Source organism: Vombatus ursinus, unplaced genomic scaffold (genome assembly GCF_900497805.2).
Source record: "Vombatus ursinus unplaced genomic scaffold, bare-nosed wombat genome assembly UNPS02000580.1, whole genome shotgun sequence".
Classification (NCBI taxonomy): Eukaryota; Metazoa; Chordata; class Mammalia; order Diprotodontia; family Vombatidae; genus Vombatus; species Vombatus ursinus.
Window position 1 is genome coordinate 1,429,246 of NW_020940358.1, and position 16,578 is coordinate 1,445,823.

A 16,578-nucleotide genomic window follows, 5' to 3' on the forward strand; every position below is an offset into this window, starting at 1 on the left:
ACAGTAGTCACTAAGTAAAACTTGGTGAATTGGATATTGAATTGTGATCTGTACACCTTGCTGAATGTTTGACTAGCTTGGTAATGCCGTGGGGGGAAGGGGGGAATCTTTGGAATGTTGGTGCCGTTGACTTTGAGGAAGAGGAAGAGTCAGGTCAATGGAGAAGGCAGCCACTCCTTTTTCCTTTTACAAAAGTCCCTCTTCCTGAAGCATCTGTGTCCTTTATATTGCATTCTCGAAGATGTGAGAGACTTCTCGGGACTTACTACTGGTATCATTTGTCTCCAAAATAACAATTCCTCAATAATTAACCCCCAGCTCAATTGAGCTTCCATTTAAAATACCAGCCAAAGAAAGCCTTCTTTGGGAATTGGCCTAAAGAAAGTGGTTTTTTGGGGTCAGTGGGCTGCACAGAGGACTCGTCCTTATCACCTGAAAGAAATTTCCAGCAGAGACTATTGAATATAACAAAGAACAAACACTTTAGCTGCCATATAGCCTCCGTGAAAGGACAGCAGAAGCAGTCCTGGTTCTGTGAAAAAGCCTAAGTTATTATGGGAGAGGTGTGTATAAAATGACCAATTCCTAGCCTCCCAACTTGACAGTATAAAAAATGAAATCTAGAGGTGAAGATGGGAGGAGCTCTAAATTTGGACATGAGAGAGATAGAATATCATGTACCTTCCTCCCTAGCCCTGCCTCTCCCCTTCTCTGTAGCAACCTCTCCTTACTCCTCCGCACACTTGCCAAAGCTAGGGTAGCCATGTGGAAACAGCTCTCCCCAAACCTGTGATCCCTCTTAGTACTGCAGACATGGTCATTGGTTATAGACCCTAAACAGAGAGTTGGGTCAAGATGGGAGTGAAGAATAGAGTTGGACAGGCCCAAGGCTTGGAGTAGAGCATGGAAGCCAGTGTGGTCTGAGCCACAGGGTGGAAATAGAGGAGCAGTCTGGAGTGGTGTCAGAGCAAAACCATAGCTCGGAGCCATGTGGGCGAGCTGAAATCAAGATAGAGGGAGAGTCAGAGGTCAAGCAGAAAGATAACAGCCGTGAGAACAAAGATGCTGACATAGGTCAAGGCACAAATTGCCACATAAATGGACAGGATCCAGGTTTTCAGGATTTGTAGGAACAAGGAGGGGCAGCTAACAGACACTAAAACAAAGAAGAGTCTTGATAATGCAGATAGCCTTTCTGTTATATACTTAGTGTTTTTTATAGTTCTTGGGGAGGCAGAAATCAATCCCAGCATACATTCACTAGTTCACTAGGTGAGGTGGGGCAGATGTCTGGGAATACCTAGATGGAGTGACCTGTGTGCAGATGGGGTCTGAAGGAGCTTTTGACATGCAGATCCTGACAGTCCTTTTGTTCTCTTGAAAACTCCATTTTCCTGCTCCCATGCCCCTGTTTGTTTCAGACAGATTTATTCAAAATACCTTCTGGTTGATAGTCACTTTCCTGCTTCTAAACCTTTTCTTAAGTCACCCTCTATGCTAGCTTGCCAGACTTTTTCTTTTATTGCATCCCAAGAACTCCTTTAAAATCCTACCACTTTCAAGAAGGCTTCCCTGACTAATTGGGAGACAGGAAGATTCTCCCCAAGATTCAGTCTACAGTTTAACTGGACAGCTCCCATGACACCCCTTGTTTTAGCCCTTTGCGTGTTGGTAATACAACTTTAACCCTTGGCCCACTAGTTCTACTAGCTCAGCCACCGTGTTGTTTTTCCCTCTCGGACAACATCTGATACAATAAGGGCAGGTGCCTCTCCACCCAGAAACTTGGATGGGGACACACATTTCCAGGGCACCTTGGCAAATATCCCTATTTCCCACCATCATACTCCCATGTGAAGAAGTGCAAAACGTCCTTATTCAAGATTTTTTTTAAAGGTGACAATACAACTAAAATTAAGGGATCAATTCCTTAGTACCTATGGGTCTCCAGTAATTGGCATCTTAACTCTCAGTGTTCTGTCCTTGCTTGACAAGGAAAAAGAGGATTTCTCCATTTACTGTAACATTTTTCTGACACCCCTTGATCCTCCTACCATGGATTGTGGCCTCTCATATAACATGTTCAAAATATTCCCATTCAGTTCATGGCTGCCTCTCTTAGATGGTATACACCTATAGGGAGCCAGAGTCCTCTGTCATTTCCAAGTACAGTGAAGAATCCCATTGTAACATGACCCCTTATAACTCAAATTATATTATACACCCAGGCATGGGGATATTGCCATTAAATTTTTCCAAGCCTCATCATGGCATGGAAATGACCCTGGGTTCTCAAAGGTTTTACTAGAGGCATGCAAGTTGTGGCAGGTCCTCCCAAGCTCAACCAACTTTGAAGAAGCTCCTTACCAAGCTTGCCCTTGAGTGATGCATTTTCTGTCAAATGAACCCTTGAAGACCCATTACTAAGTCATAGAGAATCTGTGACTGTATTGGTGAGGGAGGCTTCCCACTGATGAAATCTCAGTTTATTGAAGTACCGACATAAGTAGGGCCAACCATGGGTTATACTCAGTATGCCCCAAGAAGCTCATGATAAGATCCTGAAGCCTCTCAGGCAAAGCTTAGCCCTACCTTCCAAAATCTTTGGAGAATAGCAGAGTTCTACTTTGGGCAGGATGTTTTCAAATTTCTTCATGTCTGCTAGCGCCAGCAAAACCAGTTCTAACACATGCACATGAGGTTTATGACCGGCATTTAGGTTTCAGAGACTTGTTTCTTGCAGCTCAGAAAACTTTGACTCTTCTTTGGGCCAACACATAAACAGGGCTGCCCACACATCCTGAACCCTGTAACGTCGATATTTGGATGCCTCAGCTTTGATTCTCTCTCAGGGCCTGCAGTGTGCTGGTGTAGTCCAGTTCAGCCTGTGCTGTCACTCACAGGCACAAACCAGAAGCCAGAGCCCAGGGAGCTTCTGATGGGAAGTCACAACCATGATTGCACTGGCATCTTTCCAAATAACCAGACCTGAAAATGTCAGGCATTCAGGCAAGTAACAAGTATTTACTGAGCACCTCCTGTGTTCCCATCAGTGGAAACAAATGCATATTCTTAGACGTTATCATGTTAGTATATGCTAAATTAATGATTCCCAACCTTCAAATATGAGAACTTCTTTTTAATGTCAAAAAATTTATTCTCACATGTGGCAGTAGATAGTATTAGATATTATTAACATCTAATAATTAAGACAACCTATGATGACAGGTACTTTTTGAATGAAATTGTTTTGTAATCATATAGCATATAAATGTATTTGAAAAAGAATAATGTGTATATATATACGCACACACACACACACACCAGTCATCATATTTTTCAGGTTACAGAAGCAGTGTTTCTTACTTGTGATATCGAGGCACACAGCATAGTTTGTTGGAACTAACTTTCAAAATGACAGTGTTTAGTACAACTGTGGATTTGTGGACACGTTAGAATAACTCCAGGACTCCTCAGCAATCTGTAGCCTCCAGATTTTTTGATCCTAAAAGGCAGAGATCGTTTTCTTATATTTGTATCTCACCTGAGATCAATCACATTTTCACAAAGCAGACACTTAATAAATATTTGTTAAATGAATGAATGACTTCTCAAGCCCCTTCTGAACAATTTGCCCAAAACCACAATGTGGTTTGAGGGTAAGGTGAATCTTTGGGATTCTCACAGTGGTTCTGCAATCAGAGCAGAGGGAAGAGAGTGAAAACAGAAATTACTGCCCATCTGGAGAAACCAACTGGCCTCCCAAGTGAAAAAAGATACCACCTGGATTAACTTGACCATTTGAAGAAAAAAGATCAACATTTTGGGGGAGGGGGAGATAATTCTGAGAATCCTCAGAAAATGATTCTAAGAGCAAAGATATGCATAGATTACAAAGGCAATATGTTTGAGTCCTCACAACCTCAGCTGAAGTGAGACTGAACATCACCTTCATCCTCTAGTCACCACAAAAACCGAGGGAAGAAAGCCTGTTCGATGCCTGTCGGACCTGCCACAATTGCATCATTCATGGTTATGAAAGCCTGTGAGTTATCATCTAGTACATGCCCTGGTCCCACTTCAAAAGAGTGATCTCAAGATTAGTCTCCAAAGTATTTCAATTTTACAGATTCACACACACAAATTATAAAATAGGGCTGTCCTAATAAAGCAAATTCTTTTTTCTCATTGACTTCCATTAGAAAAGTAGATATGATAACCCAGGGAAAACAGATTGAGCAGAAAGTTTTGGCTGATTAAAAAGTTAAATTAAGATGGTAATTTCCCCATGACATAGCTAGGAATGACTTACAGATCTGGTGATTTTCTAATTTATGTCATTGATCTCAGAACTTAGCTTCACAGCTTCTCCTTTTGTCTGATACAGTGGGCTGTAATGTCACATCTCTTAAGTTCTGTTGTCTAATATGAAGTACTCCAACTGAAACATTTAAGTTTCAGGCATATTTGATCAATAAATTCAAACTTTGATACTATGACAATTAGTCCCATTAAGTGGGTGTTGCAAAACCCAGCATTTTTAACTGGGACAGGGTATGAATGACTGACCCAGGAGGTTTTTGAGTGCTTTTTTAAGTCCCGACTATAAGAGAGGGCCCAGTCCCAGAGCACAATCCCATCTGCTGCTTCAGTGCTTTGAATCATCCCTTTGGCTTCTTTAACTTGGCCTGAAAGAGAATCTGGATGTGCCCCAATAACACTGCAAAATGACAGTGAGATTAGAATGTTAACTTCATGAGAAGTTTCAGATGTTACTTTCTTGTGAGAGGAGAAGGGGAAAGAGGAAGGGGGTATTTGAAGCATCTAAAGAAATGGGAAAGACTTATGAAGCAAGAAAGAGAAAATAGGATCATAGTCTTGGAGTTGAGAAGGGACCTGAGAGGTCATGTAGTCCAAACTCCCTTCTTTTATGGATAAGGAAATGGAAGCCCACAGAAATTAAATGGGGGCGAAGGAAAGGGAATAAACACCTACTATGTGCTAAGCACTTTTTACAATTATCATCTCATTTGATCCTTACAACAACTATGGGAAGTAGAAGCTATAATTATCCCCATTTTATATTTGAGGAAACTGAGGCAAATGGGTTAAGTAACTTGCCAAGGGTCATACACCTATTAAGTGTCTGAGGCTGGATTTGAATTCAAGTCTTCCTGACTCCATCCACTCACTGCTTCACCTAGCTGCCTAAATGACATGCTGAGGTCATACAGGTGGTAAAGGGCAGAGCTAGGATTCACACTTAGGTCTTCTGACTTCAAATCCAGTACTCCATATTTTTCACAATTCTGCTTCTCCTCAATGTGGGTAAATCTCATTGTCAGAGAAATACTAAAACCTGGGGTGCAGAAAAAAAAATCACTTTGATCTGGCAATGGACTATGAAAAACAAAACTTAGGAGGGAAAGAAAATATATATGAGGCAAACATCTAATTCCAGACATCTTTAAAACCACTTTCAATAGTTGATAGTGGTTAAGACTGAATAACAGTTACCCTAGTGCAGAAGAATGTCACATTGGGTCTCCAGTGGATCTCCGGGTAGTTTGACTTCTCACTGAATGTACTGAGTTTGTCTTGGTAGGTTAACGAGCAGGAGCTGAATTCTTGATGCCTCCATGTGGGCAGGACAACCAAAAAGTCCCTGAGCAGGTGGAAAGGCCATTGGGAGCTTTGTAACTTCATCAGTCACTTCTCTTACCTTCCCTGAGGGAATGGAGGTAGGGTGGGGTGGCTCCTAGGAGGACCTGCATTCCCACACCAACCCAGCATTTTTGACACATTCAGGTTGGAGTTCACTCTGAGTGCAGGGTTCACTTTATTCTTTGTGGTGGTGGAAACTCAATGCTCTAGGATTTAAACAGCATCAAGAATATGATAGGCAGCTACCGAGTAGGTGGGGCCGTTGGGTCATAGAAAGAGACAGCTCTGAAAGGATTGTCTCAACTGCCTTCGTACTTATTCCCTGACTGAATGGTTATGATGAAATTGTAGATTGTGGATCAAGACTAGAGAGATCTTTCCACTTTCTAAGGTCTGCACTGTGCATCTCTCTGCCAGCAGGATTTGTTAGCACTTAGCCTTACGTGGGGCTATCAAAAGGATCAGATACCTAGAAAGTCCTGGGTATCAAAAACAGCAAAATGCACATGTAATCACTGATCATAGTCAGTCAATCAAAAGGTATTTATTAAGTACCTATTATGTACCATGCATTGTGCTAAATGCTGGGAATATGGAGAAAGGCAGAAACAGCTCCTGCCCTCAAGGAGCTCATGTTCTAGTAAGGGAGACAACATGTGAAAAATTGTACGTGAAAGTTATGTAGAGTATAAATGGAAAGCAATCCCAGAAGGAAGGCCCTAGCAATAAGAGAGATTGGAAGAGCTCTCCTACAGAAGATAGGATTGAAGAAAGCCAGGAGGTCCCAGGGTGGACAGAGACAGCATTCTTTTCCTGGGGTGGGGCGGGGGGGGGGGAGAAATGGGAGTAAATCAGTAAAAATGGATGGAGTCGAGGCTTGGAGTATTAAACACTTCATGAAGGCTAATGTCTCTGGGTTGTAGAATGCAGGGAGGGGAGGAGTAAAGTGGAAAAAGACTGGGAAGGCAGGCAAGTGTTAGGTTGGAAGGGATTTAAAAACCAAAAAGAGGATTTTATATTTGATCCCAGAGGTAACAGGAAGCCACTAGAATTTATTTAGTTGAAGCTACAAACATGGCCATGTCTCCTTCATCTTCAAAAAACTCTCAATCACCCCATATCCCTTACTTTGTGGCTAAACTCTTTGAGAAGGCCATCTACGATAGATACCTCCACTTCTGTCCTCTCACTCTCTTCTTAACTCTACAGTCTGGCATCCAGCCTCATCATTCTGCTGAGACTGCTCTCTTCAAAGTTACCAGTGATCTCTTAATTACCAGACCTAATGGTCTGTCTTTGATCTTCATCCTTCTTGACCTCTCAGTAGCCACTGACCCTGTCAATCACCCTCCTCTCCTTGATACCCTCTTCTCTCTAGATTTTCAGTACACCACTCTCTCCCCATTGTCCTCCTACCTGTCTGACCGATCCTTCAGTCAGTATCTACTGGACCTTCTTCCAAATCATGCCCACTTACCATAGGTATCCCACAGTACTCTGTCCTGGGCCCTATTCTCCCTCTATACTACTTTACTTGGTGATCTCATCAGCTCCTATAGATCCCATTAACATCTCTATGCTGATGATTCTCAAATCTACCTATCCAGCTCTGACTTCTCTGCTGACCTCCAAATTCAAATCCCCAAATGGGGAATCTCCAACTGGAAGTCTAGGAGACATCCTAATTTCAACATGTCCAAAACTGAACTCATTATCCTCACACCTATACCCTCTCCTCTCCCTTCTCTGACCTTCCTATTGCCGTTGAGGACACCACCATCCTCCCAGCCCGGAATGCTAGGTGTCATCTTCGGCCTCTCACTTTCTCTCACCCCCTCCCACATCCAATCTATTGCCAAGGCCTGTTAATTTGACCTTTGTCAGATCTCTTGCATATACCACCCCACCTCCTACTTCTCTCCTGTGATACTACCAGTGCTGTGCTACAGGCCCTCATCGACTCATACCTGGATTCTTGCAATACCCTGTGGATTAGTCTGCCCACTCCAGTACACCCTCCATTCTTCTGCCACACACCCACACACACAAGCCACCTACTCAGTAAACTGCAGTGGTTCCCTATTACTTCCAGAATCAAATACAAAATCCTCTTTTTGTCATTCAAGACCCTTCATAACCTGCTCCCCACCTACCTTTTCAGTCTTCTTGTACCTTACAGCCCCTACCCTGCACTCTTCAGTTCAGTTACTCTGGCCTCCTTGCTGTTTCCCAAACAAGATATTCCATCTCTTGACTGCAGGCATTTTCTCTGGCCATCCCTCATGCCTGGAATGCTATCCCTCATCTCCACCTCCAGGCTTCCCTGACTTCCTTCAAGTCTGAGCTAAAATCTTATTGTCGGCAGGCTTTCTCAATCCCTCTTAATATTGGTTCCTTCCCTCTGTTGATTATCTCCTGTTTATCCTGTATATAGCTTGTTTGCGCAAATTTGTATGTTGTCTTCCTCATTAGATTGTGGGCTCCTTGAGAGCAGGGACTGACTTTTGCTTCTTTTTTGTATCCCCAGCACTTAGCAAGTCCTCTGACACATAGTAGGTGCTTAATAAATACTGATTGGGTGACTGACTGGTGTGGTCAGACCACTGCCTTTAAAAAACCACTCCTCTTCCACCACCACCACCTTTTTGAGAAGTAATATTTCCTTTTTGTTCTGAGGAAGGACAAATAATACATTTGAGTTATCTGTCATTTCCCCCAACTAACTCATATTAACTTAAATTCTGCTTCCAGATTGCCAGAAAGGAGGGGAGAATCATATTGACCTCTGGATTGCCATATCAGAAGGTAAATTATCAATTGCTCAGGCTTTCTGCACTTCTTGACTTTGTATATACATGATCTTGAGAAAGGGAAAGGCTCAACTCTTTACCATGTTTCTGTTCACATTTCCAAAGATATTCTGTGTAATACCAGCCACATGTGTTTGAGGCCTTTTGTGGAGATCAGTTCAGAGTGAAAAGGGCGGGGGGGGAATCCCTTAATCTTATTTTCCTAGGAGAGTCCCCAGAGCTAGTTGCCATGAGCCATGGGCACTTACATCCAGGTGTCCTCACAGGGCAGAGTCCCTGCCTTCTTCAGCTTTGCATCCCCACAGCTGCTTTGGGATCGAAGGCTTTGTCTTTTATTAACACTACAATCCCTCACATAGCTCTTAGGTCCTTCCTGTAAGCTGTCACTCTTTGAAGACCCAGTCCCTGCCTTGCTCCCTGTTGGGCCTGGCACAGCCCCTCTAATAGTCAGGAATCATCACACACTTGGAACAAGATTCAAAGACTGTTAACTGAGGATTTGCATAGATTCCTAGGAGTGGAGTTGTAGGGATGACCTAGATTGCCAACTCTAGCAACCTGCCTAGAGTAAGGATGCCATCCACATCCTCCACTCCAGGCATACAGCTTTCAGAATAGTTTTACATGCATGCCATATAGGGTAGGTACAGAGCCCAAGTCCTCTCTGAATTTCAGGAGAAAGATTGTTGTTTAAAAAAAAAAAAAGCCCAGCCTATGGAAGGAAGAATGATCCTCTTTGCACCAAACTCAGCTATGTCTCTTTGTGTATCTGTGTTTTGCAGTTGCAGGCACAGGTCGGGGAAGGAAGGTGCTTCTCTGTAAACTGTTCTGACAAGGCCAAGCAGCAAGCACTCAGTGTCCTGAAGCACTTCAATGTCCGTGTCACGCTCAGTGACATCTTCAGCCGCTGCCAGGTAGGCCCTGGGCTCCCAGCATCACCTGCCTGACCCTATATATAAGCTTCTATTGCTATGGTGTCTTCTCGTTCTTGGGGCTCTGTGGACCTTAGGAGTTGGTGTTTCAGTCAGGCAGGAATAGCATGTTCTCAGAGCATAATGCAGTCTTTCTTAACCCAGCTTAACAGTACTCAAGGCATCCCTTGAGATCTCTAGGGGTGTCATGAAATTTTCCCCTCAAAATTTATCAAAGCAAACTAAATGTGAGTCACTTTAACTTGAAAAAGAAACATAATGCATACCACCCCTAGAGCAGTATGAGTGAGGCATATGGTATGTTGCAGCATGCAGCAAACATGGCGAGGCTTATGTCCTGATTTCAGAAAGACTTCAAATTGCTGGAATGATGGGTTAGTAGAAATAGGTAGGTGTCAGTAGCAAACTTTCTCTTGTCTCCTCAAAAATATATAGCACTTTGAATTTCACAGGTTTCCCTTTCCTCTCACTCTTGATTTAAAGGTAAGTCAGATGTGATTCTGAATTAGATCAGCTAATATCAGTTAACTGTGTTAGAGAAGTATCTTGAAAGCATTGATGAACAGGTGGAGTTTTACAAGTGGCTCCCGTCGGTTTTTCTGGCTAAGAGAGCTGGTTAGTTGTTTTGTTTGTTTTCTTTCCCATCTGTGTAAAGTCTGACCTGATCACAATCCCTCGAAAGCCCAACTCCTGCCTCCTGCATGATAAGACTTTTCTTGCTTCTCCCAGCCTCGAGGAGCTCCCCTAACTCTCTTCCAAACTCCCTTGAATTTCCTATGTGTTTTGCATATGCTTCAATGTACACTTCCTTTGTTCGATAAAATAAATGTAATCTGATTAGGAGCAGGGAGTTTCATTTTTGCCTTTGTGTACCCAAAGCCTGACACAACCAGACTAGCTGATTGATTAGTCCAGAATTGCTGTTGGCGTGAAGGCAGAACCCTGAGCTAGGTGTAAGATGGCCAGCTGATATCTTAAGCATATTTCTTCTTGGAACTTCCATCGTTTCAGATGGCAAGAAAACCAATTTTAAGGACAGGAACACTACTTGGTTTAAAGGATGGATATTTATATCTGATAATTAAATTGTTATTGCTACTTTTTAGATGAGTGCTCCTTTCATGCAAGTTTGTTTTGAAGTAAGAAAAAAAATGTTACTTGTCCTAAAATTTCTATTTGTTCTTGGCTTGACTGTCAAGACAAGGTGAATGTTAGTCAATCTGGCATACAGACCAGATTGGCATATTAACCAGATCGATGGCCTTTAGCAGCTCTATGGTAAAATAAGTAGAAAAACTTTAAAAAAGAATATCCTGGCTAGGACGTTATGGACCACACTTTTGGCCAAGCTCTTTGGTAGAGTCAGGGACGTTTGTCATTGCTGTGTTCTGCAACCACGGGTCTGTTTTCAGTAAGTTTTTTTTAATTGTTTGTTGATTCTATTTGAGTATCTACTTTGAAGAGCTATACAGAGAATGTTAAGTGTGATGTTTCCAATTCATCATATCAAAATGTTACTGATAAAAGTAGGAATGTAGAATATAACAGTCATGGAGAGGTCAAGAGGGGTTCGAAAGAATGGGTCATCCTAGAAAATCTCTATCTGTAAGGAGCACCCCAGCACATCAGGGGCTGGGGTGACAGAAGAAAGGAAAAGGGAGTTGGGGGATTTCTCCTACTACTAGAAGAAACAAGTACTTTTGCTAAATACTGTTTCACATATTCTGCTTGACATCTCCAACTTTGAGTTTGTGGCTTTGTTGAAATTCGAATCCAATTAAAAAACAAAAAGAACTTTAAATTTGATAGCAAGCTTCTTTATACTTCCCAGGTTTGAACTCATCTCTCTGTGTTCGTTGTCCATTGTGGAATTCAGACTGATGGTTTTTCCTGCTAAATGAGTCATGGTCCCCAAAAACCTTCACCTCTCTTGCTGTCCTCTTTTACCTGAAGACCAAACTTGGCTCATTAGAGGGTATGACCCTCAGCTGACCTTAATACTTTCAATTGATCTGGTTGATTTCTTCTTTGAAGCTTCCAAAGATCTTTGGCCACAGTATGATTTAAAGTAAATGAAAGGAGGCAACCTGATGGAAAAACCCAAGACCTGACAAGGTACCCTTTAAAATGGATATTACAGAGCTTTGTCCATGTTTCCAAGTGAGTTTTACCATCTTTGAAATCTAAGAGGGGAAAAAAATCTCTGCCTGGACAGCATATCCCTGTGGATGCTCTGATGCACACAGAGACGAAATGTCACCGAAGTCCATGTGATGGGGGGAGGTGGGCACCACCCTGACCATGTGAAAAGCACTCCATTGGGGGCACCACGTGAGGAGCTTTGAAGTCAGCCTGGGAACTCAAGCAGTATTGGTGGTGATTAGTAATAGAGATCCCTTGAGCTGTCGATTAGGTTGGAAATGAGCCTGCCTCTTGAAAGCCTCTGTGCCCACAGTATGCACAGTAGGCTTGGGCTCCTTTCATGTGGCTGTAACGTCAATGCAGATGGAGCTGAGAACTCGCAGCACTTGCCTTTCTCACTCACGAAGGAAAGAGCATGAGAGCCCAGCCTCCTCCTCCCAATGCGAATCAGAGCCCAGGTCAGGTTATGGGGCTGGCTGGGTGGGGTGCCCAAGATAAAAAGCTTCCTAAGATAAGTGACTGTGTTCATTCCTGTATACAGATGGACCTAGAGATTGGGAGCCTGATGGAGCCCCTGGGGCCCTAGCCAGTCAGGAGACCCTCCCAAGGCAGGCCTGCAGTGAACAAGACCCTATCAACTTTAAGCTGGAACACAGCATGCTATTCTTTGTTAATAGAACATCTTTTGGGGGGCCTGGTATCTCTTTCACAATTTGCATTCATTTTGATTTTAACCTGTGTTATTGTTTTTAGTCTCTTTGTGGTCAGAGGAAAGACATGTCATCGAATCTGTGGGTGACATTTGTCACAGAAACACGGGGGAATGAGGTATAAAGTCAAGGCTCAAGAGCTGCAAACTTGTGCGTGCCTTTAGCAGCATTTCCTGACCTCCAGGGTCTGCCATCCAAGTAGCCTGAGGTTCAGTTAGGAGTAGTTCTTCTTATGTGAAAGCTGGCGTTCCTGTGGTGTTTTTCTTTGTGGCTTCTGTTCCCTGTGCATCTACCGCACCCTTCCCCACCCCCACCTTGGGACATCAGAGGGAAGCTCGCTGCTCCCAACGTGGGGCCCACCTCTGCCAGGGCTCTTTGAGTGCGTGCCCTGCCCAAGTGGCTTCTGTGGTCCGATCCCCTGTGAATTTCCCCTCTGGATTGCCAAGGTTGCCCCTGATTCCGTGGAGTAGCTGTGAAGTCCACTCTGCTTTCCAAGCTATCCCTTTACTTCTCCCAAGCATTGTGATTATTGTGTGCAGCTATGAGTTGAATGTTGGAAGCCATGATAATAAGATAGAGATTTTTAGCACTTCTTTTGCTTGTAGAAGTGTTCCCAGCCCTCCATGGTATTATAAACAGACCTAAGTGCCCTACCTGTGCTCTCTCTTTCCTTCGTCTTCCTCTCATCTGCCCCCCCATCCCCAGTCCCAGTCCTAAAGTGATAGATGAGGGGAATGAGGGCTAATTGTTCTACTCTTTAAGCTTAGCTTTGAAGTTAGGTTCTAGACTAACTGGAATTTTCTTATCCAAGTAGCTAGGACAGGAACTGGGTATGGTCAGAAGGGATGGTGTTTGGAGGACAAAGACGTTTCATGATTAAGTATGTAGTTTACAAATTTGGTTATTCCTTGACTCTTGTTTTCCATATTCCCTCTCCAACCAACAGGTCAGGCAAAATGGCTTAGCATGTATGAAGGTATACATTTTAGCCCTAACCATGCATTGCCTTCTACAATAATTATTTTGTCTTGTGTCTTATCACTCCAACTAGACTATAAACTCAGTGAGGGCAGTACATTGTTTCTTTATTCCCCCAAGCAGCTAGGTCATGTCCTAGAGTCAGGAAGACCTGGGTTCAGATTTGGCCTCAGATACTTACTGGCTATGTGACCCTGGGCAAGTCAGTATCTGTCAAATGAGGATGATATCACCTATCTCACAGGTTGTTTTGAATAATTTCTAAAGGGCCTAGTACAGTGACCGACACATAGTAGGCACTTAAATGCTTGTTCCCTGCTTCCTTTCCCCTCACCCTCACAGCATAGCAATGAGTAAAAAGTTGTTGTGCAATAATTATTTGCTGTTAATGAAGGATTCTAGCCATAATTGGATAAATCCTTGATCTTGCTGATATGAAAACACCTTAAATAGGGCAAGTTGCAGCCTCATCCATGGCTTTCCATTCTCTGCAGTTCTTTACTATGTCTTTCTGTGTATCCACCCATTCTCTGCAGTTCTTTACTATGTCTTTCTGTGTATCCACCATACAGGATCTACCCAGTATCTTCTGTCAGTCAATCAACAAAGAGTTATTAAGTGTTTTTTATATACCAGGTACTGTGCTAGATGCTGAGAGTATGTAACAGTCCCTCATGAAGCTAATATTCTTTCCACAGAGATAACATGTAGACATATTAGTATATACCAAATATACTCAATAGAAACAAAAAGCAAATGGGGCAGGGGGCACTAGGGAATCAAGAAAGGCATCACATAGAGAAAGTGGTGTTTGGGATGAGTCATTATTTTTGCCTTCAAATCCTCCCCTCTTCCTAACTTCCTATAACTGTTGAGGGCATCACCATCTTCCAGGCACCTAGGCTCAAAACTTCATCATCAGCCTCAACTCCGAACGCTCTTTCCCTACTAGCCCCATGTCCAATCAGTAGTCAGGTCCTGTCACTAATATCCTCATAACAACTCTTGTGTATGCCTCCTTCTCTCCTCTGACCCTGCTACCCTCTCTATTGGAGCCATTATCAACTCATACCTGGACTATTGCAATAGCTTCCTCATGGGTCTACCTGTCTCAGACCCACCCCCCTCCAGTCCAGCCTCCGCTCATCTGCCAAAGGGACCTTCCTAAAGTGCAAGTCTGACCATGGCACCCCCCCATATACAATAAATACCAATGGCCCCCATTACCTCTAAGTCAAATATCAGATCCTTTCATTGGCTTTTAAACCCTTCATTACCTGGCTCCTTCCAGTTTTCTTACACCTGACTCCCCTCCATGTTCTCAGAAGATGACACTCCACTTGACTCCAAGCATTTTCAGTGTCTGTCTGCCATGCCTGAAATCCTCTTCCTTCTTATCTTTAGCTCCCAGCTTTCTCTCATAGCCTTCAGGTTGCAGTTGAAATCTTTCCTTCTGTAAAAAACCTTTCCCAGTCCTGCTTCATGCTGGTGCCTTCCCTCTGAGATTATTTCCAATTTATTTTGTCTAGATCTTGTTTTTACATAGTTGGTTTTTTTTTTTTGCACGTTGCTGCCTTCTTAGACTCTGAACAGAGCAGAGACCCCTTTTTTGCCTTTTCTTTATATTCACAGCGCTTAGCATACTGCCTGGCACACAGTAGGTACTTAATAAATCCTTCTTGACTTGAGGTTCTTTTGAGGTCAGAGTGCCTTCCAAGCATAAGGGAAAGGCATATAGACAGGAGATAGAGTACTGTGTTTGAGGAACAGCAAAAGTGTGGGGATAGGGTGATGTGTAAGAAGGTAGGACCAAGTTGAAAAGGGCTTTAAATGACAGACAAACCCAGCCATCTTCCTTTCATTCATTTAATATTTTATAGGTGTAAGTATAGCATTTAGTCTGTTCTTCCTCTCAATTACAAGACAATCCTACCTTCCTTTCTATCCATGAGTGTCTTTGATGATCCATTTTATGCCACTTACACACATGTTGTCTTTAATAATATTCTGTGGTCTGTTAGTACCCACTGCCCTTTGGGGCACCTGTAATTTAGATTGCTCTAAGGCTGATTTTTCCCTAACTTGCAGCCATGTAGCATCATCAAAAGAACATTGGTATTAAACAGTTGGGCTTTTGGAGCAGAATCTCCAGCATCTTGAGATTATTGTGAAAGGACTATGTAATTTCCTGAGTGTCTGCTAACCTTTTATTCAATCCTAGGCCCAGTTTATTATCCCTCTGCAGTGCCTTTCTGAGATGTTTGTGTTGATTGGATGCTCACCCAACTTTATGTCATTATCTGTGAAATAGGCATTCTTTATCAATTTTGCTTTTCTTGTGTTGACTGCTAAAGCTATAGATTTCATTGAGGAGATCCTATAGCACACTGGTGCAGTGTTCTGTTTTTCAAAGTATCAATAACTAGAGTTGCCCATGTTACAATCAGAAAGACCAGCCAAACAGAGGAGAGGAAGGATCTCCCACTCCTTTGCTTGCTGTCTTCTGGTAGCAGTAGCTGGCTGATGCTAGGCTACAGTGTCCGTGGTTTGCCCTTCCATTTCCATGGCTGCTACAGAAACCAGAGAGGCCACGGCTGGAAGTCAGGGGTCCAAAGAATAGTATGAAAATCCATTTATGGTTTTCAGACATATCCTCAACCTCACCTCCTGTCACTTCTCAGCATGTTCCTTTCTGGGCAAGAACATCTGCACACTATCCCATGTACATGACATCTCACCTCCACCTCTATGCCTTTGCTTATGTGTTCTCCCAGCTGGAACATGACCCCCCCCACCTTCTCTTTGCCAACCCTTTTCCTCCCATCCTTCCAAAATGTCCTCTAAACTACTATCCTTCAGGAAACATTTCCTAATTCTTCCCACCTGGCTGGGATTTTGCTTTTCACCACATCCCCTCCACAATCAGTTCCAAAAGTTCCACTTTTCCAACAGATGTTTCAGTGACTGCCGCTTTGGGAATTAGACCCAGCAATCATGAAAGGGTTTTCAGGAGACATGAAGCAAGATCTCAACTTCTGCAAGTCTTCAAACCCAGCCCCCAAATCATCAAGCTGTCCTTGTAATTTACCTCTGTCTTCCTCAAGTTTGTGATCTTTCTCTCTGATTCTGAGGAATGAACTTGTCCTGCCCTAGAGAAGGGGAAATGATTGTATTCCCCTGTCTCCTTTTAGAAACTTTTGTTTCTTCTTAAAGCTGTAGACTCAATAATTGACATCAGAAATAATCCTGGCTTTTCCAATTTGAGAGTTTGCAGGTACTGGATAATATAGATTTAAAAAAAATGATCAGATAATATAGTTATATTTAAAATTACCCATAGTT

General features: G+C 42.9%; 1 protein-coding gene across 5 annotated transcripts in view; it reads left to right on the forward strand.

The window, feature by feature from the left end:
- The window catches only part of EXD3 (exonuclease 3'-5' domain containing 3), a 411,990-nt gene that overhangs the window by 241,429 nt on the left and 153,983 nt on the right, over positions 1-16,578 (forward strand). For all 5 annotated transcript variants that reach the window (XM_027849186.1, XM_027849170.1, XM_027849195.1 and 2 more), the window contains 2 exons: positions 8,416-8,469; positions 9,257-9,388. In XM_027849186.1, coding sequence (XP_027704987.1) covers positions 8,416-8,469; positions 9,257-9,388 — 186 coding nt within the window. The remainder of the gene's footprint in view (positions 1-8,415; positions 8,470-9,256; positions 9,389-16,578) is intronic.